General features: G+C 37.0%; 2 protein-coding genes across 3 annotated transcripts in view; both read left to right on the forward strand.

Moving 5' to 3' along the window:
* The window catches only part of rgs12a (regulator of G protein signaling 12a), a 36,727-nt gene extending 23,892 nt beyond the window's left edge, over positions 1-12,835 (forward strand). Inside the window, exons 5-18 of one of the 2 annotated variants that reach the window (XM_077227779.1) lie at positions 792-961; positions 1,098-1,190; positions 1,391-1,534; positions 1,631-1,813; positions 3,514-3,658; positions 4,250-4,338; positions 4,742-4,948; positions 5,061-5,134; positions 5,412-5,538; positions 6,877-6,967; positions 7,288-7,346; positions 7,650-7,764; positions 8,897-9,343; positions 12,212-12,835. In XM_077227779.1, the coding sequence (XP_077083894.1) occupies positions 792-961; positions 1,098-1,190; positions 1,391-1,534; positions 1,631-1,813; positions 3,514-3,658; positions 4,250-4,338; positions 4,742-4,948; positions 5,061-5,134; positions 5,412-5,538; positions 6,877-6,967; positions 7,288-7,346; positions 7,650-7,764; positions 8,897-9,343; positions 12,212-12,459 (2,192 nt within the window). In that variant the 3' untranslated portion in view covers positions 12,460-12,835. The remainder of the gene's footprint in view (positions 1-791; positions 962-1,097; positions 1,191-1,390; positions 1,535-1,630; positions 1,814-3,513; positions 3,659-4,249; positions 4,339-4,741; positions 4,949-5,060; positions 5,135-5,411; positions 5,539-6,876; positions 6,968-7,287; positions 7,347-7,649; positions 7,765-8,896; positions 9,344-12,211) is intronic. The other variant, XM_077227780.1, reaches the window with a different exon arrangement.
* Positions 12,836-14,714: 1,879 nt separating this feature from the next.
* znf16l (zinc finger protein 16 like) lies at positions 14,715-24,240 on the forward strand. The gene is made up of 3 exons (XM_077227786.1): positions 14,715-15,519; positions 16,168-16,350; positions 21,674-24,240. Exons 1-3 carry the CDS (start codon positions 14,829-14,831, stop codon positions 22,381-22,383), a joined length of 1,584 nt encoding a protein of 527 aa, XP_077083901.1. The 5' UTR covers positions 14,715-14,828; the 3' UTR covers positions 22,384-24,240.
* Positions 24,241-24,766: the final 526 nt, after the last annotated feature.

Here is a 24,766-nt window from a genome sequence, read left to right on the forward strand (position 1 = left end):
CCCTTAAAACAGGTCTTGAGTAGAAAGTTACACTTAAAGATTTTGGTTTAGGTCAAAGTGCTCATCTCAGAAGCAAAAAGTGTCAATGAAACTGTCAGCAGCCCAGGGAGGATGTTTCCTCTGATTTGCCTGAAGGAAGTTATGACAGTGGTATTTACTGAGAAAGTTTTGAGGTTTGTCTAGACTTGTCTAACTGAAAGTAAGGAAACAAATATTACACATGATAGACCACAACTGTTTTTGACAAAGATACAAAACAGATTGAATTATATATTTGTGATTTGTAAGCAAATTTCTGATTTGTAAGCAAGTGAAGTACTCACAAATTCCATTATTTGAAAGTAAAATGTGTCATTTTTCTGATGTTAAAATACATTCTAACTAAAAGTAACATTGATTTCCCCAAAATGTGTAAACACCGGCTCTGTGGTATTTTCAACATTACTCTCATAACACTGGCTCAACCAAAGGTGTGAATTTTGAGTGACATAATGTTTGACTAACCAATGTCAGACTGAAGGAAACATGTTTGAAAACAGTAATATTATTCAATTCCATTGTTAACGCTAGTGACTGAAATTACGCACTTTGATGATTCCTCATAGTTATATGCATGCTGTGTGTAGAACATCTTAACATTTAAAACTATTTCCACTCCTTTCCTCATGCCTCAGTGTTAAAAACATCTCAGAACAGAGAAGCAATTTTATTTTTGTGATCCAGACCAGAACAGTTCAAGAATCTCATCCTAAATCATCTCGACTTTAATATTTACTTTTTGCCTGGTCCAGACCGCAGTGGAGTCAAGCGTCATGACTGCGGCAGCGTGAGCAGTTTGGAAAGTAATGGTAGTCTGCCTAGCGTCAACAACCATTGTCGCTTCTCAGAGCGCCGTGTTGCATCATGGGCCATCAGCTTTGAGCGTTTGCTCCAAGATCCTGTGGGTGTGCGCTATTTTTCTGTAAGTACTGCAGTTTGTCTTATACATGTGCTTATTGTTAACTTAAAACATTTTCTACGGCCAGTGAGTTTTTGACAGGCTTACCTTTGTGTATATCAGATTGATAGTTTGTGTTGATTGATATATGTTCCTACAGGAGTTTCTAAAGAAGGAGTTTAGTGAGGAAAACATCTTATTCTGGCAGGCCTGTGAATGCTTTAGCCAAGTTCCAGAACATGATAAAAAGCAGGTAATCATCTGCAACACATACACGGTTCCCTCAGTGATACATATTTAATCATCTTTCTCCTTCAGCCTCTGTTGAAATCCTCACGGACCCTTAAAGTGATATTTCACCCAAAAATGAAAATCCTGTCATTACTCACACTTATGAGCATACAGGTCAATAGGTTTTCATCTTATTTTATTCATATTTTTGAATTTTTTCAGCTGTCCCAGAAGGCCAAAGAGATCTACAATCATTTCCTCTCAAGTAAAGCTACTATGCCGGTGAACATCGATAGTCAAGCTCAACTTGCTGACGACGTCCTGACGGCTCCACAGCCTAACATGTTCAAACAGCCACAGCTACAGGTCAATGTGCACAAATGATTAAACTCTTACATTCACACAAATATCATAGTTTAGCAATCATGAATAACCTTCTTAAACTTTAACTTGTCCTTGCAGATCTTTAACCTGATGAAGATGGACAGTTATGCTCGGTTCCTGAAGTCCACTCTCTATCAGGAGTGTATGATGGCTGATGTAGAAGGCCGACCTCTCCCTGACCCCTGCCCAATCCCATGTAGTCCCGCCCCCTCCAAGCACAGCTTGAACTCTGACCGTTCCACATTCTCCACACCTAAAAAGGTACTTATCTCACTACAGCAACAATAACTCAAGGAAGGTTTGTGAGTAGGGTGGCCATACGCCCGGATTTTGGCCGGACAGTCCGGATTTTAAGCCCCTTGTCCGGTGTCCGGCGCAGCCTCAAGCCGGACACTCATTTGTCCTCCTTTCTGGAGTTGCGCTGAATTGTTTAAAAAAAGTTAACTTATAAAAATCCCGCACATTGATAGCGGCTCCCTGATGCCCGTAAATTAGTTCAAATCTCCTGGAATCTCGAGCCGTGCATGCGAGACATGACTTATGTGCTCCAAACCGTGCAGCGCGGCAGAGAGCGAGAGACCTTGCGTGCCCTCAGCAACCAGCACCCCCAACCCGTCAACAAAATATATGTGTCCTCCTTTTTGGTGTTATGGAAATGACCACCCTATTTGTGAGTAATGTGAAAAACTATTTTTATTAGTTGTCTATGGATTCCAAGCAACATTAGCTTTTGCTGTGTTAATGCATCGCTACATAATTTAAAAAAATAATAAAGTAATATTAAATAATATCAAATCCATAAAACTATTAATATTAAAGGTTCATTATAAAACTTTTTTTTGTCCATAATTAACTAAATTTAAATGAGTCAATACACCATGAATTCTTCTTCCAAAACTTGTTTTCGTCTTACCCTGATTCACTATGGTAAGTGTTTTTATTTAGACTGTTTGTGGAAAATTGCGTACATATGTCACTTGCCTGTCTCGTAATATACGTAAATAGAGAAAAGTTTCTCCAGCTACTTTGGCGCATCTGTGGTGTGGGAGTGGCAGAGGTTAGTTGTCACAATGAGTGATAAAGATTAAACATCTCCAACCTCTGGGGAATCACCTGTTAAAAACAAAGTTCAGAAGAGAGTCTACTGGCAAAAGAGAACTTGACAAAGATCGTAATAAAACAAAAATCAACATTGACTTGGCTTTTCAGAGATGGAGGGATTTGAAATGTTGTAAAAGCAACATGGAGATGGTGTTTTTATTACTCAACAGGTGGGAAAGGTATTTTATTGAACAGATAAATAAAATACCTTATGTCATATGTCATATGTCGCTCTAACAGAGTTAATTGTAAAGCATTATCTATTGTGAAGGGTCAATTATTATGTTTATTGTAGTGCTGTGCTGGAATAAAAAAATTTAAGGAAGTAAAGTACCATTTTAAGTACTGTGTCCATGGGTAAAGCTACAGTAACGTCTTCAGCTAGTCAGCTTGAGATCCTTTCCATCTAAACTGGTTATATCTCTGAAGTCTAGTAGTGAATGTTTTTTGAGCAGTGGATAACCATATGCATCCACACAGTCACACAGAGACAAAGCACAACCAAAACAATGTTCTTCTGCAAAATGCATGCAGTTTTTGTAACCTCTAGAGGGCCAAAAGTTACATAGTGTACCTTTTAATATGAAAATATCATTAAATATTAAAACCATTTTATTTAATTTCCAGGAAAAAATAACTACATTTTGGTATATACATTTACCTTAATATAAAATAATATAATAATGTAAAATTATAAGATTATATAATATAAAATATTCCATGGTATAACATTTTGGCCATACTGCCCACTGCTTATTTCCATGCTATAAAGCATTTATTGGACGTTAAGTATACTGATATTTCCTTTAGCCTCATTCACTGCTATGGTGTTCTGTCTAATTGTGTCTGTTGTTTTGCAGGAAAATAAGAAGCCCAAAACAGGCAGATCAAGTGATGACCTCAGAGAGAAATACTCTGATAAGAAAAATGGCTTCTTCTCCTGGTACAGATATCCAAGTATTGGGAAAGGACAAAAGAAAAGAGAAGCCCCAGATTTACCTTACAGTGAGTATCAAAACAATGTCTCATGAGTTCATTTCTTGTATTCATAACATCTTATATTTTCGTAGATCTGACCCAGTCTGCTGTTGATGTAGCTATGAGTACTTATTCTGATCATGCTTAATAAGATTGCATTTAAGGCATGTAAACACTTTAAAATGTGTTCTTTTGAAAGGAAAACATAAACAGTTTTACAAAACTTGATAGACACACACCTAGCTTTATTTTTTCCCTATTATGTGTTAGCATGTGAATGTATTTAATGATGTACTGTCAGCTTATTCAATGTGCTATGTGTTTTTTCAACCTCAGGAACTCGGGGGTTCTGTGAGGGTTGATTTTTATGAAAAACATATTTCAGCTTCTTTCTTTTTGTCACTTTAAAATGTGCAGGAAAAGTTTTGGTTTGTCATAAACTATCTATACTAATCCTATCTATACTAAACTATCTTCCTCATTTATTATTTCTAATGCCTTTTAATGTATAGATATTTTACCTAGACCCAGACTTTTCAACTTAAAAATTAAAAACACAATTTTTTATAATATGTGACATTTGCTATGTTGTGATTGGTTATCCATATGTGTGGACAGACTGTAATGGGCGGAGAGAATCTCAGGGTTCACTGTCTTCTGGTGCGAGTCAAGAGCTCAACACTACCTGTTCAGGAGGAAAGAATGAGGTAAGAGGATTGGCCGTTACATTAGGGAGTTTAGGAGTGCACTATTTAGAACACTAGGGAGTTACAAAAATACTTAGCCATTAGACATGCAAGTGGAGGCTTTTTCAGCTAATCAAAGCAAGAATTGTGATCGTTCATGACAGTGATTTTACCACAGGTAACGGGGGTGGTCTTAGTGCAACATAAACAAAACATTATTTTGTGATTGTCTATAGTTTAGATATTACAATATTAATAAAAATATTAATAGACAATTGTTCCACTACTAATATAACATAAAATGTTTCATTAAACTAACTGTAGGCTGTTTACAGTTGCCAGGCCGCATAGCAATTTGGCACATGAACAAACCAATGTTTTTGCTTCTCTGGGTGTTTTTTATAATTTTTTTGTATGTGTAAAGCAGTGTGAGCTGAGACGTTCAGGTTCTGTTTGGGAAAAGGACAAAGATCGATCCAGCAGGACGTGTACAGTAATCCTGCCCGACAGCTCAAGCTGCTCCATTCCTCTACGACAGGGCGCCTCCATCAGACAGGTGCTGCTAGAGCTCTGTCAAAAACAGCACATTAACCTGGCTGCTGTCGACCTCTTCCTCACTGGAGGAGAGAAGGTAGAGAGACCCTTCACAAGCTTTATAATGTCTCCTTTAGTTATACTGTGAATGCTAAACTTGAGCTTTGTCAGTGATTTCCCTTCCCCCCCTCCCATTGTTCCCTTCTTAGCCTTTGGTGTTGGACCAAGATAGTAATACCCTCAGCTCCCGAGAACTTCGTCTTGAGAAACGCACTTTGTTCAGGTACATTTTATTATTATCATCTCTCTCTCACACCGATGATCTGGAAAATTCTAATGCTCGGTTGAAATTTCATGATAATCCCTGAACATTTACTAACCCAAATATTTGCACCCAAATGGAGTTCTGTTATTTTGACTTTTATATTCAGTAGGAAGTCGTCTTCAATACCAGCACAATCTGTTTTCTCTAAGAGGACCAAATGTAGAAAGACTATCAAACAAATGTCTTGTGGTTGGCGCTAAACTACAAATAAATCCACCCTGTTTTCTATTTTCAGACTGGACCTGGTACCCATTAACAGATCGGTTGGGTTGAAAGCAAAACCCACAAAACCTGTGACTGAGGTTCTGCGTCCTGTGGTTGCCAAGTATGGGCTCCACCTTGGCGATTTGGTGGCCAGAATAGTAAGTGATTGGCTGTGACCAATTACACATATGGTTGGTACGATACGTTGTATATTTTGCGTTGCACACAGTGCACACTGTTAGTACAGATTTAAATTCAGTCTTAATAACCCAAAAAGGGCATCTAATTTAGGATACATTTTTATAATGTTATGGCAAATTCAAAACAATAGGATTTCCTGGTGTGAAATGTACACGCAGATGGTTCAGTGTCATAGGGTGTGGAGTTATGTGGTATAGCAGGATCGTTGCTTCTCCGCTGCAGTTTTCCCCCTCTTAAATGTTAAGCAGTGCTCATCGGAGCCATCTTTTAGAAGTTAATGGAAGACAGCACTAAACAGAGAGGAACGACTGAACTGGCTTGAAAACAAAGCCACTTCCCAGCCCTGCAAAGCATGAAAGCTAGTTTATTTTTACCCAGTGGTCTATGAAGCTTTTACTTATATCGCTTGGCACAGACGTTTAGCATTAACCTTCAAAAGCATAGAAGTGAAATGTGCAGCTCGTATTTTTGTTCTAGTGCTTATTTAAATTCTTCCAAACAAAATTGTGTGTTATTTATGCTATAGAGTTGCTATAGAGATTCATTTGAGCTATGGGAATACTGTTCAGGCTGTTGAAATGTGAATTTTTGTGAATGCAGTTTGCTCATTTAAACAGTACTTTGTGGATAGTTAAATCATATAATCATGACAGGATTTAAAAATCAACTGTAATTGTACACAGACAAGGTAATCAAGCAATTTTATCAGTAGTCTCGTGTTAACGTGCATTATGGGCAGGAGTATAAAGCAGCGTTTCTCAACTGGTGGGACCAAAAAGTGGGTCGCAAGACTGTTTTGGCTGGGTCACGGAGTGTGTAGTCAGAGAAACAACAACAGCAAAACTTTTTTACTTTTATTTTGAAAGACGTTCGTGAACGCCGTTGGCTCTTCTACAAAGGCTTTACTCTTCTGTCAGATAGAACGCGCTTTTCCATTCCACTGTGCTACTATTCCATTGTTTTACCATGTAAACGTGGTAGACGGGCGTGTTTGACCGTTGTGCTTGTGTTTTTTAGCAGTGTCTTGTGCATGACATGGCATTCTAAAAAATAAAAGTAGAAGTCTATTACTATACACACCATTTTAGTTGACAAACTGAGATATGCATAGAAATTATTTTCTGTGGTAATCAAGAGTATGCAATAGTCTTTTACAGCTTATATTGTACTGGAATGCGAACATTCCTTCTAGAACTTTAACCTGTATGTGTCAAAGAATCAATAACTGCAAAATTAGTTTGTAAAGTTTTCACATTCAAGAGGCTAGGCTAATGCTAATTTTTTAACATTTTTAGAGTGGCGAGACAGAGATTCTGGATCTTGGAGTGCCCATATCAAACCTTGATGGTCTACGAGTTGTATTGGAGAGGGCTGATCCGGCCAAAGGTACACACACACATCGATTTTTATACTGTACAAACTGTATATTATATTTCCTAAACCTACCCATCATTTAGTATGATTTATGAGCCGTTTCCTCGCGGGGATCAAAAAATGTTCCCACAAAGTAACACATTACTGGTATTACTATCCTTGTGGGGGCATTTGTTCCTCATAACGAAGGGAATACCTTAACCACACACACACACATACATGGCCTTGTGCACTGTTTACTTTCCCACTTCTCCCTGATAATATCAAGTAATTGTGTTCAAGGTCATTTCAACATTCCTTAGTGTAATCGTTTTGTTGTATTTCTTCACCAGACAAGTCTAAAACACTCAACTCCAAAACACCAGCTGCCAAGAAAGGTCCTCTAAGAGAGGTGAGAGTGACTTCAGTAAATATGATAGTGTGAGATGTCCTGCTTCGTTCCTCTAAATACACACATGCTGATTCATCCAACATACTCTAGATGCATTTACAACATTCTCTGTATATTTCTAATTCTAAACATGTATGGATGTGCTGAGCATGAACTTGTGGGTACATGCATGTTAACAGATTTTTCCAGTGTTCAGGCAAAATTCCTGTTTTATAAAGGGAAATAAAGCCTTCATGAACATGTCTGTAAGACATTCAGCCAAATACTCAAGTCGTCCTACATCTGTCTTTGATGCACTGTTAGAGAGACGACATCTCGGCAGGGAAAGCGTCGAAAGGAGATGCTGAAGACAAGCATCCCCGGACAGCTGCGTCAGAAAGGAAGAAAGGGAAAAAGAATCATATAGATGAAGCAGAAGGTACTTATTTTACACTTTTCAGTTTCTGACTTTTTTGTTTTTTTGAAAAGGTATTTGAAAACTTAAGTCACATCTACAAATGTGTTTGCCCCATTGTTTAGCTTGAAAAGAGTATTCTTTCTTTAAAATGGTTTATTTTTCCATTGTTATTTTTTGCATTATTTATATGTCATTATTAGGGCTGCACGATATTGAAGAAAAGTGCGATATTTGATAACTCATTAAATAATGCGATATTCGATATGCGATACGATAATGCTTAAAGTGTGTGAAATAAACCTAAATTATCTTTAAAATATAGTTAAATTATATAACTTTCACATTCTTTTTTTTACAAGAAAACATCCATGCAACTTCTGAAAGTGAAAATCAGTGTTTTACAGTAGCATAAGAAGTGTTATTTTAACATCAGTGTAAATCACGGGGTTTAGGGTTTCAGCTTATCCTACATTAAACTGAATAATCAATTCAGATAAATAAAACACTGCTTAGTTTTCACTGTATGAATGAAATATATACTGATTCTTATTAAAGCTACAAAAGTTATTCAGCCAAGAGCAGTGAGTGTTTTCTCTGTCTTTTATTCATGACCCCAGTTATTGCAAGCTGTTGCGATATGCATATCGCGATAAATACATTTGGGATATTTCGATCATTTTGATATATTGTGCAGCCCTAGTCATTATAGTATTTATTAATATTTTGAATAAGGCTTTTTATATTTTCAGTTATTTAAATTTAAGTTTGTTTTTCTAACTTTTTAAAATGGCAGTCTTGTTTTAATTTATTTTAGTTTGTCATTTTAGTACTTATATATATATATGTATATTTTTTTTTTGTTCATTTTATTTCAATATTATTTAAATTGACAAAAATATATATATATATTTTTTTTATAGTTTTAGTTAACAATAACACTATATATATATATATATATATATATATATATATATATGTACAGTAAAAATAGATATAAAGTGAAAATGTGTGTGTGTGTGTGTGTGTGTGTGTGTGTATATATATATATATATATATATATATAGTAAAAAAGAAATTATGTTTTGTCTTTTGGCTTAACTTTACATGCTATAATGGTTACTGTTTACTAGTCTAAATCTCTCTTCTTTTCTAGAATTTTTCGAGTTGTTGAGTCGTGCCCAGAGCAGTCGCGTCGATGACCAGAGAGGCTTGCTGAGAAAGGAAGATCTCGTGCTTCCCGACTTTCTCCGTGTGAATCCTGATCCCGAGCCCCAACCTCCTGCCTGCTCGACCCCCACCTCCCATAAACCCGGCCACCTCCGACCCCCTAAACCCAGCTCCTCTAACGGACACCCCCGTGCACCCAGCCCTGACTCGCTCCCTTTCATCACCCCATTCTCCCCTATCCTACGCCCCACTGTTCCCCAGGGCCCGGAGGAGGAAGGGCTGGGCGATCTGACTCTTGTGGGGGAGGGGGACATCACCAGCCCTAACTCCACTCTGCTTCAGTCTCCACCGATCTCTCCGCCTCCTTATGAGGGCAGTCTACCTGAGGCCGTCTTCACTCCTCCGGCATGCGTTAACAAGCGGCCCAGCCCAGGTATTTCTTCCGCCTGACTAGCCGTGAGTGTCGCTGTGTGTGTGTGCGTGTGGTGGGTGGCATGTCTGAATGGAGTAGTGTAGTATTAAAAACATACATCCCAAATTCATCTGACAAGACTGACATACACTTGATAGTGTTGATTTTACTAACATCATATTCACAATTACAGACACTTCTGTTAAAGTTTGGGGTATGTAAGTTATTTTTGTTTGTTTTTGAAAGAAGTCTCTTCTGCTCATCAAGGCTGCATTTATTTGATAAAAAAATAGTAAAAACAGTAATATTGGGAAATATTATTACAATTTGAAATAGCTATTTTTGTATTTGTATATTTTAAAATATAATTTATTCCTGTGATCAAAGCTGAATTTTCAGCATGATTACTCCAGACTTCAGTGTCACATAATCCTTCAGAAATCATTCTGATATGCTGATTTGCTGCCTAATCAACATTTCATATTATCAGCATTGAAAATTGTACTGCTTAATATTTTTGTAGAAACCATGATACTTTTTTTGAATGGAAATCTATTTATTTGAAATAGAAATCCTTTTGTAATATTGATGCTTTTTGTATACAAAAAAAGCTTTGACCCCATACTTGTGAATGATAGTGTAGCTGTTATTGAAATGAAATACTAGTGTACTGCATACTGCACAGTATGTACTATAAACTGCCTGATGTTTCTTTAAGAAATAGCATGTGAAACTATATGGATTATGCACATAACCATCTTTGGAACATGACCTAATTACAAGAAACAATTCATTGAGTTATAAACACAAAAATCTGGTTAAAATCGGGCATCTGGGTATTCTGTGTTTGTATAAAATGTGCATACTATGCACACAGTATATGTTATTTAATACAGAAATAGTATGAGTATTATGCTATGCAATTCAGCTCAGAGCTCATTTATTTGTAACTGTGGACTATGTAATGTGTTGAAAGCTTTAAATTAACAAGACATTCATTTGTCTTCCCTGTTTTGACGCATCCTTATAAAAATAAGACACAATATAGATCATGCTGTAATGTATATCAAAGACTACAATACAAAGACTGTGCTGCTTACAGTGTTTCAGAGGGCTGTAAATAATCATTTAAAAAACTGTCTCATATAGTTTTTTTGTTCTGTCTTTTTTACTTTTCATTTTGATATAAGCTGTGCTAATGTGTCTCTACCCATCTAATCATCATTGCCTAAAGTGCCATTCAACAAAGTTGAATTTCAGATTCACGCTTTAGCCTACATTATCAAACATTGTTGATTTTCCTGTCATCCTGTTTCCTTTGTGGTTGATCATGTTGATTCTGTGTGAATCTGATCATATCTAATAAATGATAGCAAAATCAGACTAGACTTGCTTGTGATCTTGTGTGACATCCCTACCCTTCAATTTCATCTATCCTGGTGTAATCATGTTTCTTTATGCTCCATTCTTTGCTTTTTGGCATCTTAACTTTCTATTTATCTTTTTTTTTTTCCTTTTCTTTTTTTTTCATTCATACTTGTATCGATTGCATTTGAAAATTATACTGGAGCCTTGTTGTTGATTCAGATTACTAATCTAGAGCAGGTAAATACCTTGTTAATAATCAAAAATCTCTGATATGGTGTACAGCATGTTTTCGCACAAAAATAATATTTCCAACCTATCAAAGCTGCTAAAATAAGATTTCACTGCATGGAAAGTGACCTATGAGAGCATGACGTGAAGAAAGCTCTGCCATCTACATCATTACATTAACACTACATCAACACCGGAAGTCAACATCACCCTGGTTCCCTCGACAAAAACCCAATATTATTTTCCCATTGGCTTTTGGATTGCTGCAGAAAATAAGGTCTGTGACTAACAAAAGTGTATGATTCTCACAGCGTAAATACAATCGACAGTCAAAAGTCAAAAGCTAAACGTCGGCTATAAACAAACTAACGTTACACCGCGGTCGCATGACTTCAGTGTCATCATCACGAAGCTTCCGACAACTCTTTCAGTCTTTGATATAACCAGTTTAGATGGAAAAGGTTTTAAAAAAAATTCCCTGAATGTTCGAGTTATAATATTTGGGGTGTGAAAGCGGAGTAGACCTGTTCGGCTGATGACGTTTAATGTCTCCATTTCCAATAACCTCTGTAGTCCCATTTATCCACTTGTCAGCAACCGCCTTTTTCAAGACAAAATCAAAAGAATAAAACGTGGAAATATATTGAGCTTGTGTTCACCACAGACTTCATTTTTTTTAAACCCCATAAAAAACTGATTTTAAAGCCCTTTTTTAACTCGCTTCCATGTTTTGGCCTACAAAATTACGTCATCCCTGCGCCACTCTATATAATACACATAGGCCTAACAATAAAAAAATAAATTATAATAATTTTTTTTATCATTAATAAAGTAATGACACCATCCTGACATTATTTTTGGGCTGAGTTTTGATTGATTTATTTTAAAACTAATAGGGACGCACTGCCACCTTGTGGTTTGGTTGCTAACTCACAGTCATCAAGTTTTCGTAGAGAGCAATAATAAAAAAGTGAGCGATTGGACATTTTTCCTAATTATTGTTATTATTCATAATAGTGTCCTAGAACATGCTGTCTCATAATTTATTTAAACTTTATTAGGACTATATTTATTTAATTTAACCTTGTATATATATTCCAGAGCATTTCCGTGGTCTGAACTAAATGAGGATTTGATAATCATGCCACTAAATCAAGTTGAAAATCCAACCTAAACCTTACTTTCATTTATCTTGAATACATCAATCAGATTCTTCTGGTTCCCCGTTCCCACATTCTCTCTGTATATTTCTTTATCTGTGCTTTGCTGACTTGTTTGCAAACTTTTCTCCAGATACAGAGGAAGGAAGCTCGTGTACTTCAGCCGTCAATAACCAGCACCCCTCCTCAACATCCCAAGTGCACTCCTCTGTGCGGGTCACTCTGGAGGACAGCTTCGAGGGTTACAAAGCCGAGCTTCGCCAGTGCCAGAACAAAATGAGAAATGGCATTCACCCCTCCACAGAAGCGTCCCGTCCCCTCAGCGGGGTGCTGGAAGTCAACGAGAGCGACACAGCGCAATATAAAGCAACGTTTGTCTGAAGGAAGCTGCTTGTTGGACATTTTCAAAGACTGATATGGAGCCAAAATGTGCATGTGGAAAATATTGTGTATGTTAATAATGTAACCTAAGATTGAAGAGGTTATTCGTTAATATTTTGTAACTCACGACCATTCTTTATTTAATGATAATTTTAAAAAAAACTCTGTGTTGAATGTTAGATTGGAGTCAAAGTGCACATCAGAATATCAGTCTAGTTGGTTAATAGTGTTAATTGGTTTTAACTAATAGGAATTGGTTAAAATTCCTTGAAATGGATTTTATTTTTATTTTTCTAGTCTTGTTTAATATGGACTCTGTTATAAAAGCCACAAAAATTAATGATGATTAATTATTAAAAATGCATTTTAAAAATTATCTAATTTTGTCTGTGTGTGGGCTCAGTGTTTGTTTGTTGTAACATATTCTTTGTGAATAATTTTTATACTTTTAAAGAAAAACAATGCTTCTGGGTAGATACAAATTGTAGTCGGTTACTGGTTCCAAATTACATGACAAAAATTGTAGTTATAATGTAAACAATTACATTACACATTTAATGTAATATAATCTGACTATTTTTAGATTGTTTGACCTAACTCGTTTATCACATTGATTTGAATAGGATAATCTTGTACCGTATTGATATAAAAATACAAAGAGAAAGAAAAATATATTCCATTCTTTGTTATCAACAACATGAAGCGCATTAAATATTACATTATGTCAGGGTGTCCCAGACTGGGGTTCATGAGTTTAATAAAAGCTATTAAAGGGATAGTTCACCCAATAATGAAAATTCATAATTTACTCGCCCTTAATTTGTTCCGAACCTGTATGAATTTCTTTTTCCCTTTGACCCACAAAATAAGTTATTGTGAAGAATGTCAATCAGTTGATGGGCCAACATTGACTTCCATAGTATTTTTCTCTCTACATATAACCAATTTACTCCCATTGAGAGAATAACGTCATCAGACAACAACCGTGTGAAAGAAAGCAAACCAATAACAAGTGAGATTGTAAGTGTACAAAGTCAAGTCTAAAATTAGTCCTTCACTTAAAACAGAATTGGTCCTGCTTCAAAACCAGAGATAACGCAAACAAAAGGGCATTTTATAGCGTTCTTTTATTCATCCTGCTTGGTGTTATGTTAAATAGACCTGACTCATTCCTAGCTTTGATATAATGTGTTTTGCAGCTCACACTATTTTTTTAACAGCACAGATAGTCTTTAATGAGACAAATATATGAAGTGTCATTTTAAATTATGCAGTTATGCTATGCTATCTTATGCTATGTCCTCTGTAGAGGACACCAGGACCCATTTACTAAGAAAATTAAAAGACATGAATTGAAAACAATGATGTTTTTTTTTATTCACCAATCAATTTTTAGGTTTCAAGCTTTTTTTATAACCAAACTTTACATAGCTATGTTATGAAAGATATAACAGAATGATTTGATATACCATTTTACTTTATGCAATATGCATGTAAACATAAATGCCATTCTCTGCATGCAATGCATCTATACACTGTAATTATATGTTCTTGGGGCAACATGTAGCCTAATAAAAAAGACGTGTAATAATGGGAGTAATAATTGGAATATTTTCATTAGAATATCTCATATTTCATTAGAATATTGATATATAAGTTATTTCCCTATTCACTTGTTATGTCTCCAAAATGCCTGATAAACATGATGTGACTCCTGGTGTCTCTAGAGGTCAGGTATGAAATCGATGCCCTGTTTCGTACCAGAAAGTCATATTCTGATCTGAAACACCACAACGTTTTTTTTTCCTTTTTTTCTGAGATGTTGATTTCTGATCAAAAAAATTAGAAAATGATTCAGATTCAAATGATAATTACAAAATATTATAATGTTTCCATAAAAGGGCTAAATTCCCAGACAGCAACGTGTCTGCCCAGATCCGGCCCACATCTGGTACATGTGTACATCCCAGATGTGGGCCGGATCTGGGCCGAGACTATGTTGCTGTCTGGGTTTGATCATTCAGTCATTTTTAAAGACCAAGAAGAGGGAGTAGTCAAGGTGAAACCTCCAAACATTTGGTATCTCTGCAAAGCCCTGAATGTGCTCTTTACAGGACTTAACATCCAAACATGTATGTTGTCAAGGACAGTAGCTCAAATATAATGTTTTCTACAGATGAAAAACTCATTGCTGGGTCTCAGGAGGATTGTCCACTGTATCTAGTCTGTCTGTTCAAGATCGCTCTATAGAGGGCGCTGTTTATAAACTCAACTTCCGAGCCGTGCGGAAGTTCTTCAGGTTGTTCTATGGTGTCTGTGCATCTGGTGTCCATCACGATCATAACACTGTCCCATCCGCGCTCTTCAGCATGAGCCGAAAAAGAAACCACTGCTACATGGAAACAGGCCCGTCTTCTGAGTCCCAGGGCGCGTTCATGGACAACACGGGCTCCTTCAGCCGAGACGAGGAGGATTTCTCCGAGCTCGAGCCCGACGAGCAGCTGGTGTGCTCGGTAACCGAGATCACGGAGCACCTGGGCAGAAACATCACGGTGGTGCTCGAGTCCGCGCTGTCCGAGATACGCAAACTGGTCGGCGTCCGGATCCGAGTGCTCAAGATGGAGCTCCGCGAGAAAACCGACGAGATCGAGCTCCTGAAGGGCAAGCTGGAGTCGACGGAGAAAGACGGGAGGGTTTCTAACTCCAGCACCCTGGACGTCAGGAAACCAGAGCACCAACCGGGCCAGAAACACAGCGCCGACCCGAAGAAAAGCAAACCCGGGACGCCCGTGGTGAAGAAGGAGAACATCAACGCCATCTGCGACTACCTGATGAAGGATAAGAACCAGCGCGGCGCTGCTGAAGTGGAGAGCGACCACAGCAGTCAGGCCTTCGGGTCCGACGCGCAGCCGCACGCGTCGCTGAGCCTGTGGACGGACAGCGGGTCCGCGGACACGGACGCGGACGCGGACATCTTCAACATGCTCCCCTCCGCCAGCAAGCGCTTGTATGACTATGAGTGGATGGCAGGGGTCGAGCTCAACTCAGCCGAGTTTAAAGGTACTGCTTAATCCAGTCTAGTTTGCATGCATTTCCGTACACATGTTATAGTATGCATACATGCATTTTAGAATTTAGATGAATATAGGTGTATGAAGTTTGTAGAATAATATGGACGCATTGTATGCACACTAAATATATATATATATATGCACACTAAAGAAATGTATACTACATGCATATTGTATTCAAGTATTGTAAATATATATATATATACAATACTTGAATATGCATTATGCATAATAGAATACATATAGATGATGCATATAGTTCTATAAACTGCATGCATCCATGTAGTACGCATACATTGCAGTGTATATGCATGCAAATATACTATGTATGGTATGCATATTTCCATCTAGTGTGCATTCTTTGTAGTATGTGTACATTTGCATATGTTTGCTGATAGTATAGTAAATTCTTTTCAAATGCTGTTGTTGTTGTTGCAATATTTTATGCGCAAATGGGTTTTCAGTTTCTTGTTTTTATACTTTTAATTGTATCTGCCTTGCTTCAGTTATTAATTTAATTCACAGGTAATGACAATGATTTATTGAAAAATAAATGTTTAAAGCTGAACATTGACTGAAAATATAATCTAAACCCAGAGGGTGTTGCATTTTTCTCTGTGCTCCTCTGCTTCTTTAGGCGATGCTGAAACAAAATGCGAGGACGTTCCCCCCGTGGATGAGGATGAAGAAAATGAAGACTCTGAAGGAGGAAGAGGAAGTCTGAGGTCGGTGTCTGATCATTTCCCTCTGGACACTCAGGGCTCCCCTCGAGAGGACAGGAGCAGCCCAGCGGAGGACAGTATGGACAGAATGGAGCCAGGTCAGTGTTTTCAGAGAAAGGGAACGTAGCAGTTTCAGGTCAATTCCAGCTGGGAATAATTGTGTGTTGTGCACTTCTGACTAGTGGTCGACCGATATGGGTTTTTTTATGGCCGATGCCGATATCTTAGAGAGCAGGGTGGCCGATGGCCGATATTTTTATATATATATATACACACACACACACACATATACATATTATATATATATATATATATATATATATATATATATATATATATATATATATATACATACACACACAAACACACTTTATATTTATATTAGAGCTGTCAATCGATTACAATTTTTAATCTAATTAATTACATACTCTGTAATTAATTAATCTAAATTAATCGCATACACAATCTTACAATGTTTACATGGTACAATTTCTGGTAAGCTACGTTTTTATTATTATTGCTTGACACAAATTTCACGATTTCAATTTAATTTAATTATTGTGATTTGATGCAATATTGACTCATTTGGATAAATATTAGGTACACAAGATAGGCATTCATTTTTCTTAAGAAAAAAAAAATCTCACCCAATGCTGTAAAAATACAGAGAGCCATATCAGCTGGTATATTTAAGGTTAAAAATAGCTCAAATTAAATATAATGCGTGTTTATTACAAATAACAACTTTGATATAAGTAAAAATATAATAAATACGTAATATACTAGTAGGCTACATAAGAGTAGGCTCTTTTTTTATAGCCAACTATAACATGCTATATGGTCATGAAATGGCTTTCCTGAGGTGACTTAGGGCTAAATGTTATGTGACATAATTGTTCTCCAGCTGTTTTATTGACCTCTTTTCGCGGTTGAAAAACACTGATTGATCGAGGAATATACATTTCGGTAAGTTTTAGGCTGCCCTACTGTATCTTTCAACATTGGTCATTCGTGTTTATTTACTATTAGCTAGAGATGATCGGTTCACGTGCCGCTATAGGGATCTGTCATCTCACATTTACAAGCGCCAAAACGGTATTGCTTGATTTTCGTAAAATTAACAGAATCTGAGAGCAAGATTTTTTAAATATCATAAGTAACGTGCTCTGTCTTGTCTGTTTCCGTGTCCTCTCTTTGGTGCGCGATTTTTCTGTGCGTGAGAAAATGGTTGTGTGACGTGAGAGCGCGTGAAAAGTTACAACACACACAAGCGCGCTTTCTCTCAGACACACTCGCCGACTCACGCACACACTCCTGGATGCTTTGCATTGATGTGGTACTTTAGAGTTTGACGAACTCCGTTTGGTATAAGTAAATGTTCCAAACAATGATCCAAGCAGCGCGTTCTTGTCTCCCTCCTTCTTTTTACACGAATGCTAGAACGGCTCCGCAAAGGTCAAAACTGAATGGATTAATCTGCGTTATTTTTTTTAACGCGTTATTTCTTCTCAGATTAATTAATCGAAATTAACGCGTATTTTTGACAGCCCTAATTTATATAAATCAATATTTAATCAATTTGATAAATTTAATAAATATTTAAAAATCTTTAAAATAAACATGCTTAGGCCCTATACTTTAGATGGCAACTTCTTGAATCTGCAATCCTATTACAGAATTTTTCACAAATAAAGTAATTGTTTAAAAATATATGAGTATGTGAATAAAAAGGAAGTAAACACTTTAACAGGGCACTCAGTAATCTGGTAATTAATCAGTAATCACTGTAGGGCTGCAACAACTAATCGATAAAATCGATTATAATCGATTATGAAAATCGTTGTCAACGAATGTCATTATCGATTAGTTGGTCTGCTTACGTCACGGGGAGCGTTTACTGGTACGCACACACACGCAAGGTCTCTCTCCCTCAGGGGCTCTGCCGAGCGCGCGCGCTACACGGTTTGGAGCAGTCTCTTCTATCTCGCATGCGCGCTCTTGCTTGCGCGCTCTAGATTTCGGGAGTTTGAACTAATTCGCGGGCATCAGGGAGCCGCAATCAATATGCGGGAGACTCCCGGGACTTCCGGGATGTCTGTATTTTGTCTCGAGCATCAGGTTGTGCAATCAGTTCGCTCGCAACGTAAGTGATGGATTAAAATAGCGCTACCGCAGAAATAGGTTAAATTAAAACGGTGTTTACAAAGTGAAGCATTAAATACAAAGGCAGTTAATAACAGCAGCAGTAAAATATTGTTTTTTAGTCACTGTACTCAGTGGTTTTCAGCGAATGCTTGTGCACTAATGCATAATTTCTCCTGTCCTTTACTCAAGCCTGTTAGCTTGCTGGGTAACGTTACCTCCATTCCGTTCTCTTTTTATAGCATTTGTCTACTAAGTTTTAATTGTTTTTCAAACGCGATCTACTGCGGCTCTACATTCACACAATTGTTTTCAGTCTTTCTATATTTATTTAATCAATTTATCCTTATATTATATTCTTTTATATATTATATATATAATATATATTATATTCTTTATCCTTATATTCCTTATATATAATTAATTTTAAATAAAAATTAAATGAATTATATATTTTAGATGTTTTTAGTTTGTTTTTAGTTCAGATATTCACATCTGAACAACATGTCTGTGTAAATTTGTTTTAACAAAAATTTTGTTAAAACATAATATGTTGGATATCATTTTTTTAACAATAATCATGTTTGTCAACTTGCCATCAGCAATTATCATTAAAAACAATGCAAATATTGATATTAGTAAAACTCAATGTGTGGCTTTTGCACTTTTTAAAGTACACTTTTACACATAAATACCCTGATTTACGGTTTTATTTAGTTATAATAAAAAAAATCTAATTTAATTTCTATCCGATTAATCGAAAAAATAATCGTCCGATTAATCGATTATCAAAATAATCGTTAGTTGCAGCCCTAAATCACTGATAATCATATTTTTTCAAATAAAGACTTTTTTTTACTTTGACTTTTGACAAGGTAACGCTAATTTTACATACAGCACACAGTGAAAACGATATGAATATGACACAGTGGGCAGCTGGATATAGCACAGCATATTTTAAAATGAAGGATTTAAAGTGTTTCGATCGCGTCTCCTGTGAAGCTGATCTTCTGTTCACATTTACTCGCTTCGCACGGACCGTCACTCGCAGGAACACGTTTATGCAGGCTACAAACGCACACTTCACAAGATATCACAGCTGGATTCGATTAAATCTGCAAGGTTTGTGAAATTACATGTTTATTAGATATTCAGAGATTTGTTTAAATTATGTAGATGTGCATTTGCTGAATGTTGACGGTAAATGAGAAAGTATTTTAGGCTGATTGTTTGGCTTTTCGGTTACAAATAATATAAAAGCAAACATATTACTTTTCGCATACCATTTACTTTCTTTGACCAGTTCTGTAGCCACAGGTTCTGTAATATTAGATCTGACTGACAGAGATCGTAAACTAATGAAGACGGAGAATGTGAGTGAGCGCTGTGTGATCAGATTCAGGCGCTGCCGTTCTCTTCTCAGGTGCTGGTGTTCTCAGCGCCGCCCGTCAAAATAAAAGTCCGCAGCGCCGTCAAAATAAAAGTCCCGCTTCCAACACATCGGCCAATCAGAAAAACTTATCGGCCGATGCCGATATTTTAAAAAAGCCAAATATCGGCCGATATATCGGCCATGGCAATATATTGTTCGACCACTACTTCTGACTCTTATCTGAACATTCAAGTGATCTTTATACACCAATACAACATTTTTCTACTGATAGTTTGATTTTTCTTAAGGAAAAATATCTCCCCCAGACTTATGCTGCACACAGGGAACGCTCTCTTCTAGTACATTACTGTAATATTAGAGATTAAAATTAAAGGTATAGCGGAGGATTTTCTTTTTCCGGGTGGGTAGCCTATACTATTGGTCCACCTAAGTGTCAATCATTCTGGTGATATGTTTACGTAAGGGCGTCGTACGTGCTCGTCCCTTCTGCGCATGCGCACTTTCAGGTGTATTATGTGTGATGAGTTACGGTTTCAGCCATTCCTTTGAAAATGGCTGAGGGTCGAAAGAGAAAAAATGTATACGAAGTTTATGATAAGAAGAGAAAGGCTGCAGAATATAGAAACAAGACCAGAGTGATTTTGGGTGAATATTTCACACGCTGGCGTGCGTTAAAAGCACAGGTTGGGCTTCCCACTGATGCCGCAGTCGTGATGATTCTACTAGACAGGTAAAGTTTGTCATGCTATTTGGAGGAATCCATTTAAAATCACAGCTAGTAAAAGTTAATGTTAGCTATGATTAGCGATGCTAGCCCTGGCACAAGTCATGCACCGCGTAGACACGGTAAACATCTCAATTCGTCTAAAGTAGCCTTATGACCAAATGGTAAATGGTATCACGCTGAAATATTCTAAAACCTTGTGCGTTCATTTTCGATAATTACAATGTGTTCACCATAGTATTTATTACACAAATGCAACTAGCTACTTCTCCATTGCATATCATGTCTTGAGTCCTCGGTCACTCAACACGTTTAATAGGCGCATGTGCATTTTTAAAAAAAATTGGAGAGGGCGGGTCTTCTCTAAAATTTGGAAAGATCCTCCGCTATACCTTTAACAACAGAGTCCAAACTATTTTATTCAACTGTTATTTATTTTCTGATACAAGCTGAATTTTCAGCATTATACATGATCCTTCAGAAATGATTCTGATATGATGATTTGCTGCTCAAGAAAGTGTTGAAAAAAGTTGTGCTGCGTGATGTTTCTGGAACCAGTGGTACAAGAAAGAAAGTCTTTACTTCTCTTTTGAGCAATTCAATGCATCCTTACTATTCATTTATTTAAATAAATGATGCTGACGCCAATTTTTTCAACTGTAGTCAATATTAGACATTCATTGTATGAAAAAAAAAATGATAGTAGTAATAATGGTAACACTTTACAATAAGGTTCATTAGTTAACATTAGGTAATGTATCAATTAACAATCAACAATACATTTGTTACAGTATTTATTAATCTTTGTTAATGTTAGTTAATAAAAACCAGCTGTTCGTTGTTTGTTCATGTTAGTTCATAGTGTATTAACAAATGTTAGCAAATACAGCCTTTAATTTTAATGAAGTATTAGTAAATATTAATAAATGCTGTAGAAGTATTGTTCATTCTTAGTTCACGTTAACTAAGGTAGTTAACTAATTAACCTTCTTGTAAAGTGTTACTGTAATAATACTACCTAAGAATAATCTTTTGTGTTCTATGGAAGAAAGTCGTACAGGTTTTAAACAACTGAGGGTGAGAGCTTTCTCATTTTTGTATGAACTATTTCTTTAAATCCTCTTGATGTGATTGTGAAATATGATTTGTCGCTCTCTCTCAGGTCAGCAGTTCTCCTCTCACACCTTCATCTGCCCCTTCTGTGGCACCCTTTGCCCGGACTCCTCTTTCCTGGAGGAACACGTCAAGCTGATGCATCACGAGGAGAGCGCTCTGCAGTCTCCGCCGGGTAGTTCTTCCTCTCGCGGGGAGGGCGACTCGGGCGAGGCTGGACGAGCTCAGGGCGGCCCGGAAGGACCCGCCGGCAGGGGCGCACGGGAGAAGAAAGTGGAGGGCGGCTACGAGTGTGGCGACTGTGGCCGGCATTTCAATTATCTGGGAAACTTGCGGCAGCACCAGCGCATCCACACCGGCGAGAAGCCCTTCGTTTGTCCCGAGTGCGGGGAGCGTTTCCGTCACGCCGCGCGTCTCAAGAGCCACCGCCTCAGTCACAGCGGAGCCCAGAGCCCCTTCCCATGCCCGCAGTGCGGTAAGGGCTTCCCAGTGCTGTCCGGACTGAAGCGTCACCAGCGCGTGCACACGGGAGAGAGCCCGTACGCCTGTCCCCAGTGCGGTCGCAGGTTTAAAGAGCTGGGCAACTTATACACACACATGCGCATTCACAGCGGCGCTACGCCATACACTTGCTACCAGTGTGGGCGGAGCTTCAGGCATCTGGGCACATATAAGAGTCATCGCTGCATGCCGGCCACCCAGTTACCCAGCGGACACAGTCCAGCGTGGGCGCAGGAAGACAAGGTGCAAACTGGGTGATAGCCAGATGACAGATCTGTTCAAAAAGTGGTTCATTACTTCCTCAACTGCTGGTTCAGGATCAATTTCAAACCCGATTGGCCGAAGAAAGACTTGAGAAATGTCGCTGTGACAGGATCAGGTTTCATCATGAACAAGCACATCTTTCTCATTTAAGTCATGTTTAACGGTAAATTGCTGCTCGTTAAATGTTCGGTTTTGAACTATTTCGCAATAATATCTTCCAACTTCAAACATAAAATGTGTTTGAATGTCCATACATGGTATTTCAAGATGTTTTCATCTTTTTATTCAGACTTTTTGTAAACCTTTTTTGTCAAGAATTTTTTAACTGTTTAGAACTAGATGGTAGGACCACAAGGCCAGATTAACTGCCTTACACAACTAATTTAACAATCGTTTAAGTTAAATTAAATAATGATACATTTATAATGACTCGATATGATGTGAATTTTCCACACTTTAGAAAAAAGTACCATGGTATCAGACTGTAATACAATGTTACTTAGATATATACACATTGTTTTGAATAATTATCATATTTATGTAATACGTACACTGTTGTTCAAAAGTTTGCTTGGTAAGATTTTTAAAATTATTTTGAAATACATTTGTTTGATCATAAATACAGTAAAAACAGTAATTTTGTGAAATATTACGAATTAAAATAACTGTTTTCAGGTTTTATTACATATTAATGTAATTTAGTCGTATGATGATACTCTTTTAAAATATTCTTTTATGAATAGAAAAATGTATCAGCATTTACTTGAAATGGAAATAATGTAACGTTAGAAATGCCTTTATTACTATCATTTTTGACCATCTTAAAAAATTTTTTTTTAAATGTATAACATCACGAATCCATCTTCCAAACCATGTTTATGTCTTATCCTGAATCACTATATATAGAACCCTATAATAAGGGTTTATATTCGGACTATTTCAGACCGGGCGAGAAGAAAACCGCTGCGGAGTAGTCCTGTACCTGCGTGACTCGTCACATAGAGATAACAGAAGAGAAGTAGTTCCGGCTACAATGTTCTTTCGCAAGACGCATGCAGTTTTGTTTATTAACCGCCAGGAAAAAAAATATTAATTCCTTATAAACAACTACTTTTGAACACTGGTGTACAAAGAATATCATGGTATATATCCGAATGCAAATCCAGTCATTAGTAATCAAGTAATCCAATAATCAAGTTATCATAAACGCTAGATGAAATGTAATGATGATAATCTGCAACGTACTAATTTCTATTAGAGTTGACCAGCATACAACTGATCTAATACCATTTTTAATACAACTGAATGTTGTTTCAGCAACTCAAAATTGTTTTATTGAAAAACCAGGTAGTTTACAGTGTCATTTTGAAAATATATTATAGTGTCGAGCACTTTAAACAAGTGCCGTTTTGAGTGCTGCCATCGTGCGGATGGCTCGTGTTACTGCATCGGTATCACCTGGAGGCAGTGTTTCTGTATTTTCAATTCGTTCCAATTGTGATCTCACTATTAACGCGTTTTTTATTTATATTAGTGAAATTGTTTATATATGTCTACCTGTATTTTAACAACTTATTCGTTTGCGAAAAAATATACTACCTGAATGGTAAATTATGGCGAACCAGGACACACATAATGATGGAAATGACTGAATGAAGTGTACTAGCCTAAGTGTTGGAAATGCAAGCAATGCATCAGATGGATGTTTAAGATGTTTTTTCCATAGTGCTAATATTAAGATATCCTGAATGTTACGCATTAAATAGGACAAAAGGTACAGTTTTTTTATTTCTCAATTGAATTATCTGTACAAGGCAACCTCAACCTGAACTAATAAATAATTGTAAGCTATGGTTCTAGTTATTTAGACTATAAGCGGTTATTGGCATAATGACATTTTATCAAAGCACATTAATGGTTACAAATAGTTATGGATACAAGGCTGAGTGAATGTCTTTGACAGGTTGAATGTTGCTGCAGTCATTCTTCCATGGAAATGCCACTCAGGTTTGCATCAGAAAAAAAGCTGAGGTGAACATGTAAATCACGAGAGACTGAGAGAAAGAACGACATCGGAACTATTTTCTTTATTGAGGGTGACAAATCGCAGTCAGCAATCTAGACAACTTAATAACACACTGCCAGCTCGACTCGCCGTTTCTCCAGGAGATTGCAGGGCTATATGTGTGACTGAAGTTTCCCGGAAAACACTTTGAGGAGAAGCCGCAAATTCTCACACACAAGTAGGCTAAAGCGAACTGTTGATGCTTTGATGAAATATAAGGGCACAATTTGACATATGTTTAAATAAATTGCATGTAGCTATGTGTTTAAGGCATCTTAGCTTTCATCAAATGCTTTAAAATGTTATTATAGC

The sequence above is a fragment of the Siphateles boraxobius genome, unplaced genomic scaffold, assembly GCF_051911475.1.
Source record: "Siphateles boraxobius isolate OS27281-9 unplaced genomic scaffold, OSU_SipBor_1 130, whole genome shotgun sequence".
Lineage (NCBI taxonomy): Eukaryota > Metazoa > Chordata > Actinopteri > Cypriniformes > Leuciscidae > Siphateles > Siphateles boraxobius.